Below are 21,084 nucleotides of genomic sequence, written 5' to 3'. Positions count from 1 at the left end.
GAAAGAAGTTGCTAATAAACCCCTCTTGATGGCAAGAGATCCTGATCTCAGTGGGATCCAGAAAGTTGTATTCATTGCTTCTTAGGAATCTGTGCTCCCAGTAAATGGAGAGCTCTGCATCATGTCATGCGCTTCTTGTAGCCTTCTTTTTTATTCCATTTGGATGGTTTTTGGGGAAAAAAGAAATCCAGATTTTCGGGAAAATAAATGTTTCTTTTTTACAGATACAGCTTGTACTGCAGCAGTATAGACAGTGAAAGGATGAAAAAGCATGGAACACTTAAATTTGTACACTGGTGTGGTTTTCTTAACCAGGAAAATTAAATAGAAATACCATCTGAGCTTGTGAGGCACTTTAAGAGTGATCTTACACCTAAGTAGTTTTGAAGTCAGGCAAAGATTCAGGTTTGTTTCTGCTGCATAGTTATGTCTATATTTGAGTGAAAGTGAAAATTTCACCTTATTGTTAAGGAGTTGTTGTTTTGTTGGTTCATTTTCACATTTTAGTTTCACTTACTGCTATTTTGACAGATGCACAGTTTAGTTTTCTTACCCAAGCTTTCATTTTACCAGGTGATGCGAGAAGCTCAAAGAACAGCACCAAGTATAATTTATGTCCCACATATCCATTTGTGGTGGGAGACTATTGGAGCTACAGTGAAAACTACTTTTACAACACTACTGCAGAACATTCCAGCATTTGCTCCAGTTTTGCTGCTTGCGACATCAGATGTAGATCACAGAAATCTCCCAGTAGAGGTATTTTTGTTGTTACTTACATTTTGATCCAATTATTTTTAAATGTCTAAGTCCTTTAAACATAGGAGTACTGCATGCTCTTAAGCAAATTCATACTGTTATTACTCAGGCACTCTAACCATGGCTGTTAAAATTTGCTTAGACAGAATGTTGAAAGCATTTGTCTGAAGTATTTTCTGAGTACGGAGATGGGCTTTGGTCCACCTTTTTCTCTCTTCTCACACACTCATGCTTATTAGACAGATGTGTAAATTGACTTCAGAGAATAATTCTGGTGGCTTCCAAGATGGTTCTATATGTCCTTGTTACAGAATATACTGTGCTGGAAAAGAGATATTATTAGATACTTTTTTTACTGGAAAACAACAGATATTTTTACTCCAGAAGTACAGTGCTCACAGTGTTGATGATGGAATAGAATTTTAAATTTAAATTCTTTAATAAACATTTCTGTTTCTTCACATAACTGGAAGCTTTACAATTAGAAAGCCAAGTTCCAACTTCTCTTTAAGTAACTTGGAAATCAATTTTTAGTTGTGTTCCTTAACAAAATTCAGTCAGAGCACATACCTGCCTTTCTAAGCATCTGAGAGTGTGCATTAAAGGAAAGTGTTTAAAATGGGAACATGCCACTGATTATTTTGTGTCAGTTACTGCAGGGGGAGTGGGTCTTACCTAGACATGTTTAATCATGGAATGCTTTGAAAGGGCTTAAGTTTCTGCAGAAGTTTGTTTACACTGTTAATCAACTCATCTCAAAATAAGTATCCTTCCTTACCTTTTGGTTGTAGAGACTGAAAATGGAGTAAAACTTGGAAGTATGGACCTTCACATGCCTCACTTAAATTAACTTTTTTAAAAAACCCACCAAAAGAAATCCAGTTTACCTAAAAGCCTGCACTTGTGTGAACCCTACCTGTTCCCTCTGTAACTGCCATAAAGATTCCAACTACAACACTAAGCTGATGGCTTGTCCATTTATTGTACCCAGATGATTCTTCTGTTTCATTTAATACTCATCCTTCTGGAATAGAAAATGAGTTTGTGTGGCCTTCTATCTGAAATATCCTTTCTCCTCATGCTTAAGGTAAAAGAATTGTTCCTGAGGGATTATGAAATTTTCAACATTGATTTGCCTACTAGGGAAGAAAGAGGAACGTTTTTTGATGACTTAGTTATGACTCAAGCTGCTAAACCTCCTGTATCAAAAACCAGTGCAGGTAAAGATATTCTACAGTTACAATTTGTCTAACTCTAAGTTAATAATGTTCTGGGTTGACCTACTTCTGCAGGGGGTTGGACTAGATGATCTCTAAAGGTCCCTTCCAACCCTATCATTCTATGATTAATAGCTGTATTTGCTTTGGGGATGATTCCCTATTGATAATTGTTCATACTCTTGTATTTGAGTACCATAAATGGACTAAACGTTTGTGATTAATTGAAGCTTGTCGGCCATTGGAAATACTGCCTGTGGCACCACCGCCTGAGCCTCGACAGCTGACAGAGGAAGAAGTAAAACAGCTGGAGGAGCAGGAGGAGGATACGTTACGTGAACTTAGGATTTTCTTAAGGGATGTGACTCACAAACTTGCCATTGACAAACGTTTCAGAGCCTTTACGAAGCCTGTTGACTCAGGGGAGGTAAATTGATGTTGATCTGCAATACCATTCTCTCTGTGGATTGGTGATTTCTCTGTGTGTATATTTCTCAGTGTTTGTGTGCTTTTCATAGGAAGGTTTAGCTTTGGTTTTAGGAACATACTATTCTGATTTTTCAAGAAGCAGGAAGTGAATTTTGTTCTTACTGTTTGGCTCTCAAATGTTTGTTCTTTGAGGATTCAATGAAAGCCCCAGTCTCCTTCTAAAACACCTTTAGAACTTCAGAATATTTCAGTTGGAAAGAACTTAAAAGAATTATCTATCTCAACTGCCTGTTAGACCAATTGCCAATGCAGTTTGCTCCTTAAAGGGTTTTGATATGTTGCCCTGAAGAGCAGAGAGATCTCTTTCTTTCTAATTAAAAGCAGTATCTAGAGGACTGTTTTAATAAGGTCTAAAGCTCTTGAATGACTGACAATAGTTTCTGTGAGAACAGGAGTAGAAGCAGCATTTAAGATTCTCTTCTCTGTTTCCTCTGGGGATCCTCAGTGTGTGTCCACTGACTTGTCTTTCCCTTGACTTCTAGTTCCCGAGATGTGAATAATCTAAACAAACACAGCTGTCTTCATCTAAACTAGTCATTAGGCTCCTTTTTTGGTCTGGGTAAAGAAAATGGCACCTCTGGGTCTAGTTACCTTTTTCTAAAGTACATGCCTAGGACAGATCCTTCAAAAGTGCCTTTCTTGCGGACACTTTTACTTGCTGGCAACAACAAAGAGAATCTCTGGTGACTTGACCAAGAAAGGTTTCTTGGCTGTGATTTTTCTGAAGTGAGATGAATCCCATTCTTGGTGTTCAGTTCCCTTCTCTGTCCCGTGCATGAACTCCCTGCTTCTTTTTTCCCTCTTCTGATCTGTCCCTTCAAAGGCAGTTGAAATAGTCCTTCTATTTTCAAGAAACCTACCTGGTTAACTTCTGCATATTTGTATATGTCATAAATATTTGGAGTTTGTAAGAAATCTCTCAAAAGAATGAATTTTGGTAGATCCTACAGTAAATCTTTGAGCATGTATGTTTCGTTTGTAGGTCCCTGACTACGACACGGTGATTAAACAGCCCATGGACCTTTCCAAGGTTCTTTCCAAGATTGACTTGCACCAGTATCTGACTGCAGGAGATTTTCTAAAAGACATTGATCTAATCTGTAGCAATGCTTTAGAGTACAACCCAGAAAAATATCCTGGAGGTGAGGATGAAAATTAAAGTGTATAAATCGGTAAATCTTGTCTGTGGGCAGAAGTTGTGGGATTAGATCATTTCAAACATCTGCAAAATGCATTTCTTGCCAGGTTGTAAATGTTGTAGCAATAAACTACTTGACTATGAAATTGTGACAAAAGTGTTGATCAGTAGCAACTGGTGCTTTTGCTTTAATTATTAACTTCTATGTTGTTACACTGAAAATCTTCCCTGAAATAACCTTTCGGAATCATAGAATGGTAGGAGTTGGAAGGAATCTTTAGAGATCATCTAGTCCAACCCCCTTGCAGAAGCAGGGTCACCTAGATCAGGTCACATAGGAACATGTCCAGGTGGGTCTTGAAGACCTCCAAGGAAGGAGACTCCACACCCTCCCTGGGCAGCCTGTGCCAGGGCTTCATCACCCTCACAGTGAAACAGTTTTTTCTTATGTTTAAGTGGAACTTTTTGTGTTCCAGCTTCATCCCATTACCCCTTGTCCTGTTGCTAGCTACTATAGAAAAAAGGGATGTCCCAATCTCCTGACACCCACCCTTTAGATATTTATAAATGTTAATAAGATCTCCCCTCAATCTCCTCTTCTCCAGACTAAACAGCCCCAGTTCCCGCAGCCTTTCCTCATATGAAAGATGTTCCAGTCCCCTGATCATCTTGGTGGCCCTGCACTGGACTCTCTCCAGCACTTCCCTGTCCCTCTTGAGCTGAGGAGCCCAGAACTGGACACAGGACTCCAGATGAGGCCTCACCAGGGCAGAGTAGAGAGGGAGAAGAACCTCCCTTGACCTGCTGGCCACACTCTTCTTGATGCATCCCAGGATGCCATTGGCCTTCTTGGCCATGAGGGCACATTGCTGGCTCATAATTAGCTTATTATCAGTCAGGACTCCCAGGTCTGTGCAGAGCTGCTCTCCAGCAGTTCAACCCCCAGCCTGTACTGGTGCATGGGGTTGTTCCTTCCCAGATGCAGGACCCTGCACTTGTCCTTGTTGAACCTCATGAGGTTCCTCTCTGCCCAACTGTCAAGCTGATCGAGATCCTGCTGAATGGCAGCACAGCCTTCTGGGGAATCAGCCAGTCCTCCCAGTTTGGTGTTATCAGCGAACTTGCAGAGGGTACACACTGTCCCCTCATCCAGGTCGTTGAGAATATATCTATAAAAAGAACAAAATCTTTTAAGTAATCACAATCAAGGATTTCTTTGGCTGGTAGGAAAGACTGAGTTGTACCTGTAACATTTCAGATCGCCTCATTAGGACCCGAGCTTGTGCTTTGAGAGACACTGCATACTCTATAGTGAGAGAAGAACTAGATGAAGCTTTTGAAAAAGACTGTGAAGAAATTAAAGAATCTCGTCAGAAAAGAGGTATGTCTTCTCACAGTAAAGGTTTTAACACTTGTCAGTGAACAATGCAAGATGCAAGTCTTTGTTCTCTGTTCTTTACTGCAAGGTTGTAGCTCATCCAAGTACGCTCCATCTTACTACTGCGTAGTGCCGAAACAGAACTCTCTTCCTGGGACTGAGAAAACTGACCCACAGTGTAATGAAAAACTGAAGATGCCAGCAGCACCTGTACATTCCAGTACACCCCACTCTATTGGCAAGTTGCATTTTACTCATACATACTTTACGTGCATACTCCTACTGATAACCTCCTCTGTTGTGATCTGATAGGTTTCTCTGATGTCTGGCTCTTCATGCCAGAGGCATAACATTTTTTGTTTCAAAATGTGAGAGAAAACCAGAGGCCATTTGTTCAACATGGTTCTGAAGTTCAAGTACAGTAGTTGGTTTACATTGTAAGATGCTGGCCTTGATGGCCTGACTGACACTTCATGGCTCCTAAATTGCTACCTCTTGAAGTAAAAAATGTTGTGCATGGCGGTTTCTGAGTACTTAACTAGATGTTATTTATACCAAACAGTATTTTTTCCCATCCCTGCCTTCAAATGCTAAAATCTATGCACCTTTTACCATGATTTCCAGTTGAAGGGGGGAAAGAGGGACGCAATTATAATAGATACGGAAGGGGAAGTTCATTATTTCCTTACTTTTCCTGTGCAAGGGACATGAAAGAACAAGGGGACATTGCATCTTTCTCAGTTGAAATATATGATGTGTTGTGAATTTTCCTAGTCTCCCTGTCACCACTGGGAATTTTGCCATTGACTTTGCCCAAAGGCTTTGTGCAATACTCTGTGAATACAAAGAATGGAGTTTTCTTACAGAAACCAAAAATTGTGCTCATAAGTTCTTGAAGCTGATGGTTTTGTAAATGGAATTTAGGTGGCTTTTTAAACTCTTAACAGCAAATTGACCTCATGAACTTGCATCTCTAGGCACAAGTAGGGAAGACAGATAGTGCTACTTGTGCTCCTTTGATCACTTTCCTCGTAAGAAAGAACTGTTTTGTTAATGCTTTGAGTGACTTTCTGATATTTCTTTATAGAAAGATCAGGAAGAAAACGCAGAAAGAACAACAAAGAGACTTTTAGTATCAGAGCAAAGAGAAAGAATATTCAGTTCAATAAAGAGAATAAAGTTCCCGAAGACTCGAATGAAGAGGATAATGATGAAGAGTGTCTAGAAAAACATGTTTCTAACACAGATCACACCGAAGTGTGCACACAAGATCTTTCTGTGGAAGAAAATGAAAACATACTTCAAGAACAACAGAAAAACAGGAATAAATATAAATCTGGGACAGAGAATGAACAAGAGAGAGTTCTCCATATGGCTAAGCCTGCTTCTGAAATGAAGAGTGACATGCTTCGTCTACATTCAGACCAAAGAAGGAGTGAGATGCCAGATGGCTTAATAACAGAAAATTCTGAAGGAGAGTCAAATGGTAAGTGAAAGGTCAAGCAGGTCACGTAGCTCCTTTCTTTTCTTGAGGACAATTACACTTTTTATTGGGTTTTAGCCTTCTTAAATTCCGTTTGGCTGTTTCTCTTGTATCTCCCTAAAATCAGCACACAGGCTTGTGTAATGATGCTGTCCATCTCGTTATACTACCCAAACTCACGTTTTTTCTGCAGCTGATGAGTTTTCTTCATTCTGAGGTTTCATTTTCAAATGGTACCCAATTGAAAAACAATCGTTGACTTTCTCTTTTTGTAGGAGTTACCTTCCCAGCAATGAGCAGTGTGAGTTAAAAAGCTGTACTTCAAGCAGTGTGTACCAAGTGGAATTGAAGACTTATCTCCTAATCTTTGCAATGTTTCCTAACTTGAATTATTTGGACCTTTACTATGGAGTGCTGTAATGACAATGTGACTGTGGGGTCTTTTTTTTCCTCTTTTTACCCTTTATTTTTCTCTAGTGGGGTTTTTTTTTGTGTCTGAGTGTCTTAATTTTTACAGAGCAGTGACTTTTGCAAGAAAGAAAGTCCAAGTCAAGCATTTCTCAATGAAAAAATACTAACAGTTCTGTATCTATCATTGCAGAGAGTGACTATATTCCACATACAGGATACTTCACTGATAAGTGTGTTCTAGATAAACAAAAATCCTGACTTGAGCAATCTGTGTGATTCCAGATTCGGGCGTATACTCCGCGATTTGTAGGAGACAACGGGTAGAAAGGCAACAGGTGACGTGTGTTGAGAGAAAAAAGAAAACTCTTACACCGACGGTGGTTGTGGATTACTATGAACTAAAAGTAAGTCCAATTTAAATATTGTTAATACTAAAGTAAGATATTCTCTTGCTCCGTGTACAGTTGTAAGTGTGGGCGGGGAGAAATCTAATGAAATTCAACAAGGGCAAGTGTAGAGTCTTGCATCTGAGAAAGAACAACCCCAGGTACCAGTACAGGTTGGGGAGCGAAGTCTCAGAGAGTAGTGTAAGGGAAATGGATCTGGGAGTCTTGGTGGACAGCAGGATGAGCATGAGCCAGCAATATGTCCTTGTGGCCAAGAAGGCCAATGGCATCCTGAGGTGTATTAGGACTGTGGGCATTAGGGTGAGAGAGGTTTTCCTTCTCTACTCTGCCCTCGTGAGACCACATCTAGAATATTGTGTCCTGTTCTGGGCCCCTCAGTTCAAGAAGGACAGAGAGCTGCTGGACAGGGTTCAGCACAGGGCCACAAAGATGATGGAGTGGAGCATCTCCCTTATGATGAAAGGCTGAGGGAGCTGGGGCTCTTTAGCTTGGAGAAGAGGAGACTGAGGGGTGACCTCATGAACATTTACAATAACATAAAGGGCAGGTGTCAGGAGGATGCAGCCAGTTGGTTCTCAATGATGGCCAATGATAAGACAAGGGGCAACGGGTATAAGCTTGGAACATAAGAGGTTCCAAAGAAATACAAGGAAGAATTTCTTCCCTGTGAGGGTGAAGGAGCACTGGAACAGACTGCCCAGATGGGTTGTGGTGTCTCCTTCTCTGGGGACATTCAAAACCCACCTGGATGAGTTCCTATGTGACCTACTCTACACTGCTCTGGCAGGACTAGATGATCTTTTGAGGTCCCTTCCAACCCTTGAAATTCTGTGAAGTCAATTGTTAACCAGTTCCAATTAAACCACTTTTTGGGAAGGATATATAGCTTGAGAAATAATTCAGCTTGTAATGGCCTATAAGTGTTGCTTCCACACCTGGTGTACGCTGCTGTTCATGCATCTGGTGAACTAAATTTTAAGAGACTGGATTCTGTTCCCAATTGTTTGTTTAAAAGGGTTTGATGAACTTTAAAGTAGCCTGTGGACAACCTGCTAGTACTGTTGGTTATGAATGTCTTAACGGTTTTTATGATGGATTTGAAGGTTTTGGTTTATTTTGGTGTTTGCATGTTTTCATTTATTAGGAGCATGAAAAGGACCTATATTTCTACCAGTGATGATATGCAGCCTGAAGTTAGCAGTGTAAAGTTAGCCTGACATAAAGCTCATCACAGATAAATGCTAATATACCTACTTTTTAAAAAATTCTTTCAAAACCCAGCATTAGAACATGTCATTCAAACAGTTACAGCATTACAAGAGTTTTCCAGTCACTTGCAGAAGGGACTACAAATGGGGAAAAGATTAAAAATAGGCCTAGCTGCAGGGAGTAAAAGAGCTTCCTTGAATTCCTCATCAGAAAGCTCAGGCAGTGTGGCTTGGATGAGTGGACAGTGAGGTGGATCGAGAGCTGGCTGAATGACAGAGCCCAGAGGGTGGTGATCAATGGCACAGAATCAAGTTGGAGGCCTGTGGCCAGTGGAGTTCCACAGGGATCGGTTCTGGGGCCAGTCTTGTTCAAGGTCTTCATCAACGACCTGGATGAGGGGACAGAGTGTACCCTCAGCAAGTTGGCTGATGACACCAAACTGGGAGGACTGGCTGATTCCCCAGAAGGCTGTGCTGCCATTCAGCGGGATCTCGACCAGCTTGAGAGTTGGACAGAGAGGAACCTCATGAGGTTCAACAAGGACAAGTGCAGAGTCCTGCATCTGGGAAGGAACAACCCCATGCACCAGTACTGGCTGGGGGTCGAACTGCTGAAGAGCAGCTCTGCACAGACCTGGGAGTCCTGACTGATAATAAACTAACCATGAGCCAGCAATGTGCCCTCATGGCCAAGAAGGCCAATGGCATCCTGGGATGCATCAAGAAGAGTGTGGCCAGCAGATAGAGGGAAGTGAAAATTGGGAAAATGGCTATGTTGGATTCCTGGAAGTTGGCCAGTGCAAAGGGAGGCTGCTGTTTACCTGCCCTGGTGAGGAAGGGAGTATTACACGGATATTTCCTCTGTGTGGGGAGAATGTGACCAAATAGGAATCCCCTTTGATTAAAGGGCTTGTCAACACTCACGTTTTTAAGCTATGACATAATTTGTAGAGGTGGGACTATTTTTTTTAAACTGGCTTCCCAAGGAAGCAGATTTCAGGGGTTTTTATTTTTTCTGCCTGCTTGTCTATGTAGAGAAGTCAGTCACATAGTTTTTTCATAGAGTCATGGTGTTAATAGCATGGGCTCCAAAGTTATTGCCCACTGGAGAAATGGGATTGTAGAGCCCTTACATATGTTCCAGCTTATCTAGGTTTCAGCTATCAGGACAGCTACAGTTGCAAAATATGTCTGTTAGTAATCTTGTTTCAAGTTTGCCAATGGAACTGTCTGCTTGTACCAGGGAGCCTCTTTGGAATTTATTGGTAGCAAATAAGCTTGGAGAACCTCCGAAATGTAGCTGTGGAAACACAGGAACTTCCACTTGAACATGAGGAGAAACTTTTTTTTACTGTTCAGGTGAGGGAGGCCTGGCACAGGCTGCCCAGGGAGGGTGTGGAGTCTCCTTCTCTGGAGGTTTTCAAAACACTCCTGGACGTGTTCCTGTGTGACCCAATCAAGATGGACCTGCTTGAGCAGGGGGGTTGGACTAGATGATCTCTAGAGGTCCCTTCCAACCCCTACCATTCTATGATTATTTTTGGTGTGATTTTTGTTTGCTTGATAACAGATCAAGGACTTTATGAAGATACAGAAAGGCATGCAGTCATCTATGTGGCAGCAATTGGAAATAGTTTCACACAGGATGGCTGACCATACACTTCTGTCACATCCTACCTTTTCTGTTTGCAGTAGCTGAAAGCACATTGCATGGAGTTTGTGCTTCTTCCCTCCCTGCTGTATAGAATAAAGTTGAGGGGGGAATACTCTAATTTTGTGTTAGCTGGTCTGAGGGAAGCAGAGTTTGATGACAGGCAGTTATGGGGCAGCAGTATTTTCATTTGGTATGATTGCTCTCTTAAGCTTTATCTTCACAGCCTCACACAACACAAAGATACTGAAAAAGGTGCTGCCACTAGCTTGTTACTGTTGTTTTCACAGAGATGATCACGGTAACATCTTTGGTAACAGAAATGACAGCCTAAGAGATTGGTAATGTCTCACAGGCAGAGCCACTCTGCTAGTTTATCCCCTGTTCAGTTTAAAGGTAGAGGTTAACTGATGCAACTTTGTTTCTTGGTCTGCTTGAGACACTTGAGCAGTGTGTCCTGCCAGCAGGCACAGTACAGGTTCAGCTAATGAATAAAGTTGAGCACCTAAGGAGGCTTCTGTTTCCAGCTGGCACAGCTCTATCTAGCAGATCTGTAGCCTGGCTTCCAAAGATCCGTTTTACAGTGCCCTGCATTGCAGCAGCAGTTTCTCTCGTGAAACACAACATTGGCTCTGCTGTGGCAGCAACTCCACGACAAAGTGGATTGTGTCATTCCCTGCTGTTCTGGAAGCAGTTGAGTTGCAATTGTGAGTGTTGATGTGGTAGATTGATCATCAATAAAATACTGTCTGAAATACTTCAGAGAAAAGGAAAGCTTATATGACAATCTAACTCATTTTCTCCTGCTAAATCTTGTGAGATCTCATCTGTTCTCTGAAGCATCACTCAAGTTTTATTTAACAATATAAGAAAGTAGGATGTCCCTTGTGTTGTTTTGTTATTGTTTAGCTTCTCAAAACATAAAGATCTGGTGCTATTCTAAAGTTGTCATTTCCACTTTTTTCTTCAGCAACTGTTGAATTCTATTGTTCTGTCAACAAAGAACTTCAATGTATTTCAACTGGAAAAGCTGTATGCTCTTCTGAGTCAGTGGATTTACCGACATCGGGAAGACTCTGACAAAAGTGATTTAATTAAGGTATTTTTTTTTGCCTTGGAGCACTTGCTGTGACTGTTCTGCATGTGTGTGTTACACGCGTGTGTGTGTGTGTGTGCACACACTTCTTTAGCAGTACTCTTCTGCTTTATCGCCTGTGTTACAAGAATTTTTCATTTCTGTCTGGAAGATATTTATCCATATTGCAAAACCATTGTTGTGTTGGGCATAATTGCTGGCAGTTTCAGCAGGAAAAAGCTTGAACTTGAAGACAATGAGTCCACCCATGGGGTCCACCCATGCAGCCCTCTCAAGACAGTTAACCTCAGCCTGTAGCTAGTCCTTCTCTAGGACCTTCTTAGGGGTGGGGAAGGGTGGGGAAGGGCAGTCTTTCGCTGCCTCTCTCCCCCCTTACAGACAGGCACACGTGGTAATACTTTGTATATGTCCATTCTTGAAAAGAAATGAAGTACTAAACATAACAAGAAGTGGAGAGTGTCCTCTAGCCTTGCTATAATCTCTTTTTAACCAGCATGACTCAAGCATCTTGAATTGGATTGAATAAGGGGAAATTTCTGCCTACGCTGGTTTGTTGCTCATGTGTAAAACTCTGATCTCATGCTTGCAAAAGAGGATTTCTGAGTTGTTGGATCTCAGCAGAAATCTACCAGAGGCACCCATGGTCCCAGGCAGGGATTGCCAGCATGGAGTCTGTTTAGATAGGTTGGATATTCAGTCTTCAGGTTCAAGATCCTTGAATCCAGTTGTCTTTGAGATGCATGTGCCTGAGAATAGATAAAATTCTTTATGCCTCTCATTCTGCCGTAAAAGAAGAGGAAGCCTCTTCTCTTCAGCCTTAGTTATCTCCTCCTCTTCTTCCATATTGGACAAAGAATTAGAATGGATGCTCTGTTCAGACCGGACAACAGTGAGGATTATTGGGATTCAGGGAGGCCATTACTGGAAAATGTACCCCTTTCTCATCTAGTGTGATGTGTTTCAGCATAAGAAGGGATTTATTTTTATTATCTCAGGGCTTGTGAGCTTTTGTGACTTAACTTTTAATGCATAAATTAAAAAGGACTTCATGTCTTTGTTTTCTACTTCTACCTTTAGCTTTAAGTCAGGATTCTCTCCTAGTCAGAGAGCAAGCTCTGCCATATGAGGAGAAAAATAACATCTCCAGCTTTTAGTTGGGGCTTTTTAGGAACTATCTTCTCTTTCTAATGGTTGAAACCACTGTTGATGAAAGTCCATAGTCTCTCGATCCAGATCCACAGAGTTTCTCTAGACACCTCTCTATTTTGGATGCATAAGGATGTGTTTGGAGCTAGCGGGTATAGAAAGACATTGTGATGGTAGTAGCGCACGTGTGTTTGTTAAATATTACTACCTATTGCATATATATACAGATTCTTTTTTCTTTTTACAAAGAAATAAAGAGGATTCTTAAGGTTTTCTTCATGCTGTCTTTTTTTTTTCTCAATAGGACATGAAGAAAGAAATTTCAGCCTTCAGTTACGCTCAGTGACACCTGATTTCAGCACACTTTTTAACTTTGTAAATCCTTCAAAAACTCCTTAATGCAGTACAGAGGTTTGGTTTGGTTGGGTGGGTTTTTTTTTTTCAATTATCTGAGAGCACCTCAAGTAGTTTTCCCAAAATTAACAGTGTAACATATGTGGGAGAAACACTCTTTCCACAAAGGTAAATTTTCCTATGGGATGTCTTTGTCAGTCCAAAAACCCAAACATGAAACAAAGCAAGATTTACTACCCTGTCTTTCTGATCTAAAGTTTACTCTTGTTTGTAATAATGACAATCTTCTTGATACCAGAGAATACCCTTACTTTAGAGCACATACACACACACATGCATACAGAGATATCATTCCCTTAGTAGCTGTAGGTCAAGTGGCTTGCAGTTGAATTAAATTGTAAATACTTTTCGAGTTACCTGGAAAGAATTAAATCTCTTTATTACATAAAAGGGAAAATATTGTTGGTAAGAAATGTATTTAAATCAAAGCAATATGTGTACCTCTTCAGCAGAGAAAATTGCTCACAGTTATTTTTTGGTTTTACTTGGTAATTAGATAAGCTAAGTTCTAATTTTATGAGAATAAAATTTTATCTCAGTTGTGATAAAATACAGGGCAGGGTACACTGTTGTTGTGTAGGGTCACCTCACGCACACAACATCTGGTGATGCTGAATGCCTAACTGTGCAATCCCTCACTGTGTGTGTTTGGTTTCTCATGTCTTTTGGTTTTTTAGCTTTATTCTTTTTGTTGTTTCTTTCTAGTATGTGTGTCCAAACCTTTGTGTTCTATGCAGAATTTTTTTCTCCTCTGTATTGTTTGAATTGTTATTAATAAAAAACCCCACAACTGGTTTTTACGGGACATCTGTTTTATTTTAATCACGGAATAACGCTGATCATAACAAACTTTACTTTAAAACCAGCGTGAGTCTTAAGAACTGTACACTCGTGGTGTATTGGTTATACAGCAATGGCAAACGGGCAAGGAAGATGACACTGGAAATTTACATTTTAATGTAATGTATTATATTGAAGATGTAATAAAGGAATTAAGATTATTTTTCCTGAACTTGCTCTTCGCCTCGGCTGCTGTCACTGCTTGTTGATGGGACTGTGGGGACTTGCATTCTCCAAGATAGATGTTTGTGACTGAACAGGTGTGACAGCATGGAAATGAGGAACCAGAAATATTCTTTGGGTTGAAACTCTTGCTCTTCAACGACTTGATCAAACTCCTTCCTGGCTCTAGTCTTGACAGGATATTGTACCTGTCCAGGATTTTTTCAGAATATGTAATTGGGTATAACTTGCTCTTCTGTGACCAACTGTTGGGAATTAACTCTTAATGGCTCCCACAAGTTCCACCTCTATCTTTTTCTCTGAGAAACATAATCACAAGTTAGTGTCTGAACCAAAATGGCAAACAGGGAAGAAAGAAATACGTAGAAACGCAACCTTTTTTCTAAGTATGCAGTAACGAACGTGACTACACTCTCTAGGCATATACTGATGCAAGAGGTCCCCTCTCTCCACGTTCTGTAACTAAACAAACAGGGGGCTGGCTCAGACTTAGGTTTTTTTTCCTCAGAGCCATTACTTCTGTGCCCACTCGCCTCGAGCTTGGAGCTCTGGACCCTGGGGCGTCTTTCCTCCAGTGCCAGCTCGGGGCGCCTGAAAGCAACGTAGGACTGGCGTCGAAGAAAAAGGCTTCGCGGGGTTGAAGCCGACGTCGCCCTTCTAGCGCGTCCGGCTGCGTGGCGGGAGGGTGTACCGCGGAGCCGAACTTTGTCGTGGAGAAGCGGGGGGTGCGGGCGCCGCTGCCAGCCCCGACCCTCCGGCCTGCCGCCCCCGGCCGTCCCTGCCGCGGCTGCCGTCCACCGCTCCGCGCTCGGCCCCGGAGCGACGAGCCTCGGCGCCGGGGCAAACCCCCAACGGGCAGCAGCTGCCTCGGCGGGGCCGAGCCGCCCTCCGCCTGCTGTCCGCCGCCTGACGGGCGGGGCGGTGGCGGAGCGGCTCCGCCCCCGCTCCCTGCCAGGGAGGCTGAGGCACCGGCCGCCGCTGCCCGGCCTCCCCGCGCTCCCGCCCCGGGGCAGCGAGGCGCCGGGAGGATGCGAGTAGGCGCCGCGGCCGGCGGCGAGGCGACGGCCCGGGCGGCCGGCGGCGTTGGGAGTTCCCGGCTCACTCGCCGCCCCCCCGCCCCAAAAGAAGTGCAGTAGTTTGTGAAACGCAAGATGGCGGCGCGGCCGTGAGCGAAGGCGGCAGGCGGGCAGGCGGGCGGCGCGGGCGGAGGGGGCGAGGCGGACCGGCGCCGTCAGGTAGGGACTCGCGGCTCCCGCCGCCTGTGGCGCGGGCGGGGAAGGGGCTCTCGGCGCCGGGAGGCGGGAGGGCGGCCCCCCCCCTCCCCCGGGAGGCGTGCCCCCTGCCCGCCCCCGCTTCCCCCCGGGGAGCGGCCCAGGTGGTCCCCGGCCGGGGACGGGGCAGTGGCGGCCCCGGCGCGCGCGCCGCCCCGCGCCTCCCTGGGGCAAGGCGAGGGCGGCTGCTGGCCGGAGGGGGCGGGCGGGCCGAGCCGGGCCCGACGGGGGCGGCCGCCCCGCTGCCGCTCGCGGGGTGGGCGCGGTGGGCCGGCCGCGCCTCGCCCGCCTCCCTATTGTCTGGCGGCGGTGGGCGAGCGGCCGGTGCCGTCCCCGCGGGCGGGGGGCATCGCCCGCCAGCGGGCTGCGGGGGGAGGAGCCGGGGTCGCGGGAGAGCTGGGGCGGAACTTCGAAGCGGACCGCTGCCTGCCCCCGAGGCCCGGCCCGCGGGGCGATTAAGCCCCTGGGAGTCCGAGGACGATCTCCAGCCGCCGCGTTTCCCTCCTCCGCCCCGGGTCAGCTGCGAAGCCGGCAGCCTGTGCGTGACTTTGCTCGCCGCAGGGCGGAGGAAGAAGCGTCCGACTCGTCAGTCGGCAAGGAGAGTCAAGAAGTCCAAGCCCGGGGCGGCCGGAGGAGCTAGCGAGTTCCCGCCCGGTGTCGGCGGCGCTGACGGACCGCCTGACAGACGCGCAGGCTGACGGCAGCCAGCGAGCCATGAAGTTTTGGCTCCGGAGTTGTCTCGCATCCCGTGGCGTTGCGGAGTGGGGGCGAGCGTGAAGAAGCAGGACGGTGTATGTACAGGCAAAGTTGGGAAAGATGTCTGGTTCACTCTTCAGGGGGTGTCTGGGTTGTGAGGTGCGTTCTGACGCTCGGCTCTCCCCTAGATCAGGATGTGCAGCACTGGAGATCGACACCGACTTCGGTAAACCATGTAATGGAGGCAGATCTGCATCTTTGAAAGGGCTCAGACTATCTGCAGTAGCAAACGCTATCTGGTAGGTGCTTGGGCTTTATTTCTGAGCTGCTTGGACTTTCTCTTAGATTAAATAGTTAGTGGAAGGATGGAGATGGTTACTTGCACAGTGTCATGAGAAATAGTGAAGGCTGAGATGTCTTTTGGTCTGCAAACTGGAATAGGTGCCACTTGTTTTTGAAGTAGATGTGTAAGCGAGCATGGGCATGTCAAAGTGCATGTAAGCATTGTATAAATAAAAAGTGGATTTTGTTCTGAAACTTGTTACGTGAAAACAAATATTCCCTTAGACATAGGAATGAGAGAGGAATTTTTAAAGCTGAGCTGTTGGTTTGGACCAGCAGTTGGGTTTTTGTTTGGTTCTGCTTAGAAGAGTTTCATGCAAAAAACAAGAAGAAAGCTTGTGAGAGCTTTCACAGACGCTCTGTTTAAAAAAACCTACGTGATGTAAACTAGAGGACTGCCCTCGGCTGTGACCTCTTTGAGTAGTTCGAACCTCCTTTTGTTATTGTCTTTAGCCATTGCCAGCAAGGCAGTCTGTCTCACTTGTGTTGTTAAATGAATTCCCCTGAGCTGATTAGAAGTAGATGCCATTTTTTAGAACTGAAACTATCTAGTTTTAACTTCAGGCTAGTGGCTCTTGTGTCTGTGCTAGGCAGAAAATGTGTGTGTACGCTATGATTGTCCCCACACTTGTCTGTCTGTGAGACATAGCAGCCTGAGGTAGAGCTCGTCTTCGTGAGGCATATTTTTCTATTCTCTTAATGTTTGTTAGGACTGTCTTCTGGATTATTCCTTCTCTTGCAGCACCCTTGATGACCTGTGTGTGCTTTAGCTGTGTCCTGGTGACTAGCCTTAATTGCCATCGTTTGTCACTGTTAGTTTTTATTGGAATAGACAGTATTTATTGCTGCACACCAAGACATCCTTGGAGGCTGTCAGAGTCATGATATTGAACGGTTCTGCCTTCTGTAGATTTGTTGGTACTGAAGAATTTCTATCAGATAATGGACTTTTAACGTTTGGTTGGATTCCTTTTGTTCCTAATGTGCCAAAAAGAGCGTTGCTTGTGTCTCTTGCTTCTGCTGAACAGTCTGTAGCATTTCACTTCAGCTTATTGCTGTTCCTCTGCTTTCCCCATGTTTTTTCTCCCCATTGGTTCATATGTAGCCTGAGGGAAAGGATTACATTTTCTCCAACTTTTTCATCTAGTTACGGTGCCCCTTTTGTTTGGATGGAAATTTAGAAGAGTCATGTTTAAAAAATAGTCATCTATCTTTGAAGTCAGATTCTTTCCTCAAGTCTTAGTTCAGGATTTTGCCTGGCTTTGTGAAACTGGAACTTTTAAAGTAGCAAGTACACCTAAACCAGATTTTACTCTGTTTTCACATAACAAATTCAACCCAGGCACAAACACTTGTTGCTGAGCTATGGCCCATCTTCTTTGTGGTGATCAGTTTCCCTTTACCTTTTAAACTGAAGTCCAGTTAAGAATTCCATGCTATGAAATTCACTATTTTTATCTTTTCTAATTTTTAGAAACCCTGAGCCTGTTGTGAAATTTATGGAATGATCTTTTCAGTGTCTGTTTATTAAAGTCCTGTGTGATAACAGTTTTGGGGTCATGGCATGGGGGAAGGTTCTGAACATTTTTAGCTGAGTTCATGGACATGCTGTTCTCTTCTGGGTATTAATGGTGAATATTCCCTCTTCTTGCACTTTAGATAGGAGGTGATTGATCTGTCAATGTCCAAGATGGTTTGCCTCTGAGTTGCCAGGGACTGTAAACAAGTGATGCAATTTTCAATACAGTACCATTTTCCCTTTTTCTTTTGTTTACTTTCTGTTTCCTAAATAGGCAACAATATTGATCTTAGTATTCCACTTGTGTCTCGCCCCACTGCGTGTCAGTAGCATCACCTTTGTGGAATATGTAGCTATAAGAAAAAGATTTTCTGTTGTTGTTTTTAAAGTTTCTAATGTTGTCAAATAAGGCATTGAAGCAGCTTCTGTCTTCACGCTATTAAAGGGACATGATTACTTATGTTTTCAGCATTTTTACTAGTAGTGTTAATTCAAATTCACTATCTTTTTTCCATTCTTCTCCTTTTTTCTGTCGTTTTATAACTGGTTTTTAGTTAATTCGGAGCCTTCCTAAATATTTGAGCCCCTCTGCTGCATAAACAGTTGTTTCTTTTGCTGTGGAGGTGGAAGCCACCGAAAATGATCCTTTTTCTTATCCTGTACCAGCCAGATGGCATTTCATAATTCTGTGCCTTGCATGACTTCAGCTGATGGTTCATTTGCAGTTCTGTTGTCTTTCTGTTAAGAGACTGGAAGAAACTTCAGAAGGTCCACTCAAGTCTTTTTCATGTCCTTCAGAGTTCAGTGAACTGCAACATATGGCATAGAACAGTGTCTCTGCTACCAGTGCATCCTTCCTAACCAGCTCAAGAAATCAGCAAAAAGTCTGCTGTTGCCACTTGTGGGAAGATATTTGCCACTTTTTCATCCTTAAGAGCTTTGCGATGATAGGAAATGTTAAAGTTCAGTAGAATTTGGTGAAGAAGAGTGTGATCTAAAGGAACGAGAATGAGAGTGTACAGTACTTTTATTATACTATTAAAACTAGAGAAAGAACAATGTTGTGCCAAAGCAGAGAAGCTGGCAAAACTGCTGATGACTAAATGAGGAACAAGTGTGTCTTGATGGGAGAACCTTTAGGAAAAATGGTCAAGAATTTTGAACAGGCTACTTTTTGTGTGCCTGAAATGATGTCAAAGATAGCAAATAACTGAATGTTGCAGACATACTTTAACAATGTGACCTCTGCGTCTTCCTAACAGGTCAAAAAGAGCTCACTAGAGTCTCCTTCCAAAGAACAGGCTTCAAATGGTGTTTGAAGCTATTTAAGAATGTGAGTTTGGCATTTCACGTTCATTTGGTGCAACCTGGATTTCCCCGGTGGCCTTTTGCAACCTGCTACTTGGCTTCCTTATCTCTTGGTCTCGCTAGGAGCTGAAGGAATTTAATATGCTGCCAGGGGACCCACAATTTGAAGTCGTTGCTCAAGCAAGCCTTGAAGGCTGGCAGTTTTGTTTAAACAGTGGGCAGGCAGAGCTGTGTAATGAGGCATGCATAACGCCATCCCTCGCTGTTTGGCAAAGCCAGCATCACTCTGTGAGTGCCAAGTTCACCCCACCAGACGGAAGGACAGAAATGAGCTTTTGAGCTTTTGAACTTTCTCATGGTTATGGTAAAAGCTCCCTGTGTTCAACACTCTGAATCTTCAGAGCGTCTTGTGAACCACATCACTGGATGGACAGTAGCTGTTAGCTAGCAACGAATACTGGGCATCAGGCAATCTGATAGAGATTTTAAGGCTTGAATACTTATTTATAGGTTAGGAGTGTGATTATTTTAACATCATCCTGTCTTACAAAGGTGCTGAGAATTTCATAGATGGAAATATGTATACTTTTTTAGTCCAAGGCAATCTTGGTAGAGGTTTCTAAGCTTGCTGTTCCTAAAACTTGAGTAATACTAGCCTAAACAAAACACGATGCTAACGTGATTGCCTTCCTCCCTTGTATAGCAAAAAGACATGCTTCATATGTCAAAATGCCCTTGACTTTAAAACTCTCCTGCTGGCTCTGTGCATGGGTGTAAGGCTCTGTTTTGGTAATTAAGTGAAAATGTGGTGTAGGGATGTTGTGTTCCCTAAAAAGAGTAGAGGATAGTTGGGAAAGAATAATTATTACTTATTATTCTTTAATAAAGAATAATAATTAGTGCCAGAGCTGTAGAAGACAGGGAGTTAGCTTTCATTGCAGCTGTGTACTTCTTCAAAAAGTCCACATTCCTAAGGGATCTTTAGAATACTTTCAAGGTAGAACAACATAGCCTTTTTCTACATAGGCCAGCTGCCTTCAGCACCATCAGTTGGAACCAAGAGCACTGCAAATCAGAGCAGCAGAAGGAGTCATGGGGCACTTGGCGGCAGTTGCCAAGTGAGCTGGATGGAGCAAGTGTGAAGACTGGGGAGTTTCTGCTTCTCAGTAGGGTTCTCAGCAAGACAAAACACATTTGTAGCTTCAGTAGAATTTTTGAAGCACTGCGCAATGTCCATCCTGCTTTGCAACGTTGAATGCTTAACATCTCTGTCCTCCAAAGTTCTGTCTGACATGTGCTCCATCCTACTTGGAGCGTCACATTGAGTTGAAGTTTTCTCTGCAGGGATCAGTTTGAGGAATTGGTGCCTGTACACGATCCCTGTTGGTGTTGTAGGTATCTCTGAAAGCTGATGCAATCCCACACAGCTTTACTCCTTGTATCTTACGAGTGTTTTTAATTTGATTTCTTAATGCCTTTTACTTAATTTGTTGGAGGAGTTTGTGGGTGAGTAGAGAACTAATGTTTCTGTTTCATTAAAAGATATAATTTAGGATGGAAAGGAGTCTTTTTATGTGTGTGAAATGATTGAATCTTCAGGTGTTTTATCTTACAGTCCACAACCATTAACTTTAAACCTTATTCTTGGCAAATAGTGGGGTTTTTTGGTTTTCAGCTCTCTAGTTCTTGGGTTCCCCCAGGGGAAAAAATGAGGCCTGGTTGATACCAGCTATTTGTTTCTTTTGAGGAAAGGACGGAAGAGGCAAAAAAAGAGAGTAACATTCAAGTAAAGTAAGTTTACATGTCAGATGTAATTCTTTGAAATACATATATTGGTCATTGTAGATCGCAGAATCTTAAGGATTGGAAGGGACCTGGAAAGATCATCCAGTCCAGCCCCCTTGCCAGAGCAGGACCACTTAGAGTAGGTCACACAGAATACTCATCCAAGTGGGTTTTGAATGTCTCCAGAGAAGGAGACTCAGCAATACATCTGGGCAGCCTGTAACAGATAATGTTCAGAGAGGGAGAAGTTTTCTGTTACTGAGTACACTGAAATTTTGCTTGAGAATTCTTTGCTTTGAAAAGTTTCCAGTACATTAATACTTGTGTGGGTGGTGATGGTGCA

At 43.4% G+C, this 21,084-nt stretch overlaps 2 protein-coding genes across 8 annotated transcripts in view; both read left to right on the top strand.

Annotated features, from left to right (window-relative positions):
• The window catches only part of ATAD2 (ATPase family AAA domain containing 2), a 36,172-nt gene extending 22,434 nt beyond the window's left edge, over positions 1-13,738 (top strand). Inside the window, exons 19-28 of the mRNA XM_061995683.1 lie at positions 574-759; positions 1,847-1,979; positions 2,207-2,403; positions 3,448-3,607; positions 4,862-4,984; positions 5,070-5,219; positions 6,069-6,467; positions 7,158-7,279; positions 11,112-11,240; positions 12,688-13,738. Coding sequence (XP_061851667.1) covers positions 574-759; positions 1,847-1,979; positions 2,207-2,403; positions 3,448-3,607; positions 4,862-4,984; positions 5,070-5,219; positions 6,069-6,467; positions 7,158-7,279; positions 11,112-11,240; positions 12,688-12,729 — 1,641 coding nt within the window. The 3' untranslated portion in view covers positions 12,730-13,738. The remainder of the gene's footprint in view (positions 1-573; positions 760-1,846; positions 1,980-2,206; positions 2,404-3,447; positions 3,608-4,861; positions 4,985-5,069; positions 5,220-6,068; positions 6,468-7,157; positions 7,280-11,111; positions 11,241-12,687) is intronic.
• Positions 13,739-14,748: 1,010 nt separating this feature from the next.
• Positions 14,749-21,084, top strand: part of ZHX1 (zinc fingers and homeoboxes 1) — a 28,160-nt gene continuing 21,824 nt past the window's right edge. For 4 of the 7 annotated variants that reach the window (XM_061994666.1, XM_061994660.1, XM_061994661.1 and 1 more), the window contains exons 1-2: positions 14,749-15,055; positions 15,976-16,086. The gene's annotated coding sequence lies outside the window, so the exon portion shown is untranslated. Of the gene's footprint in view, positions 15,056-15,413; positions 15,883-15,975; positions 16,087-21,084 lie in introns of those variants that run through there. The other 3 variants (XM_061994662.1, XM_061994664.1, XM_061994665.1) reach the window with 3 other exon arrangements.

This window comes from Colius striatus, chromosome 4 (genome assembly GCF_028858725.1).
Source record: "Colius striatus isolate bColStr4 chromosome 4, bColStr4.1.hap1, whole genome shotgun sequence".
NCBI lineage: Eukaryota > Metazoa > Chordata > Aves > Coliiformes > Coliidae > Colius > Colius striatus.
Note: the sequence above shows the minus strand (reverse complement) of the source record. Positions and strands in the feature narration are given on the sequence as shown.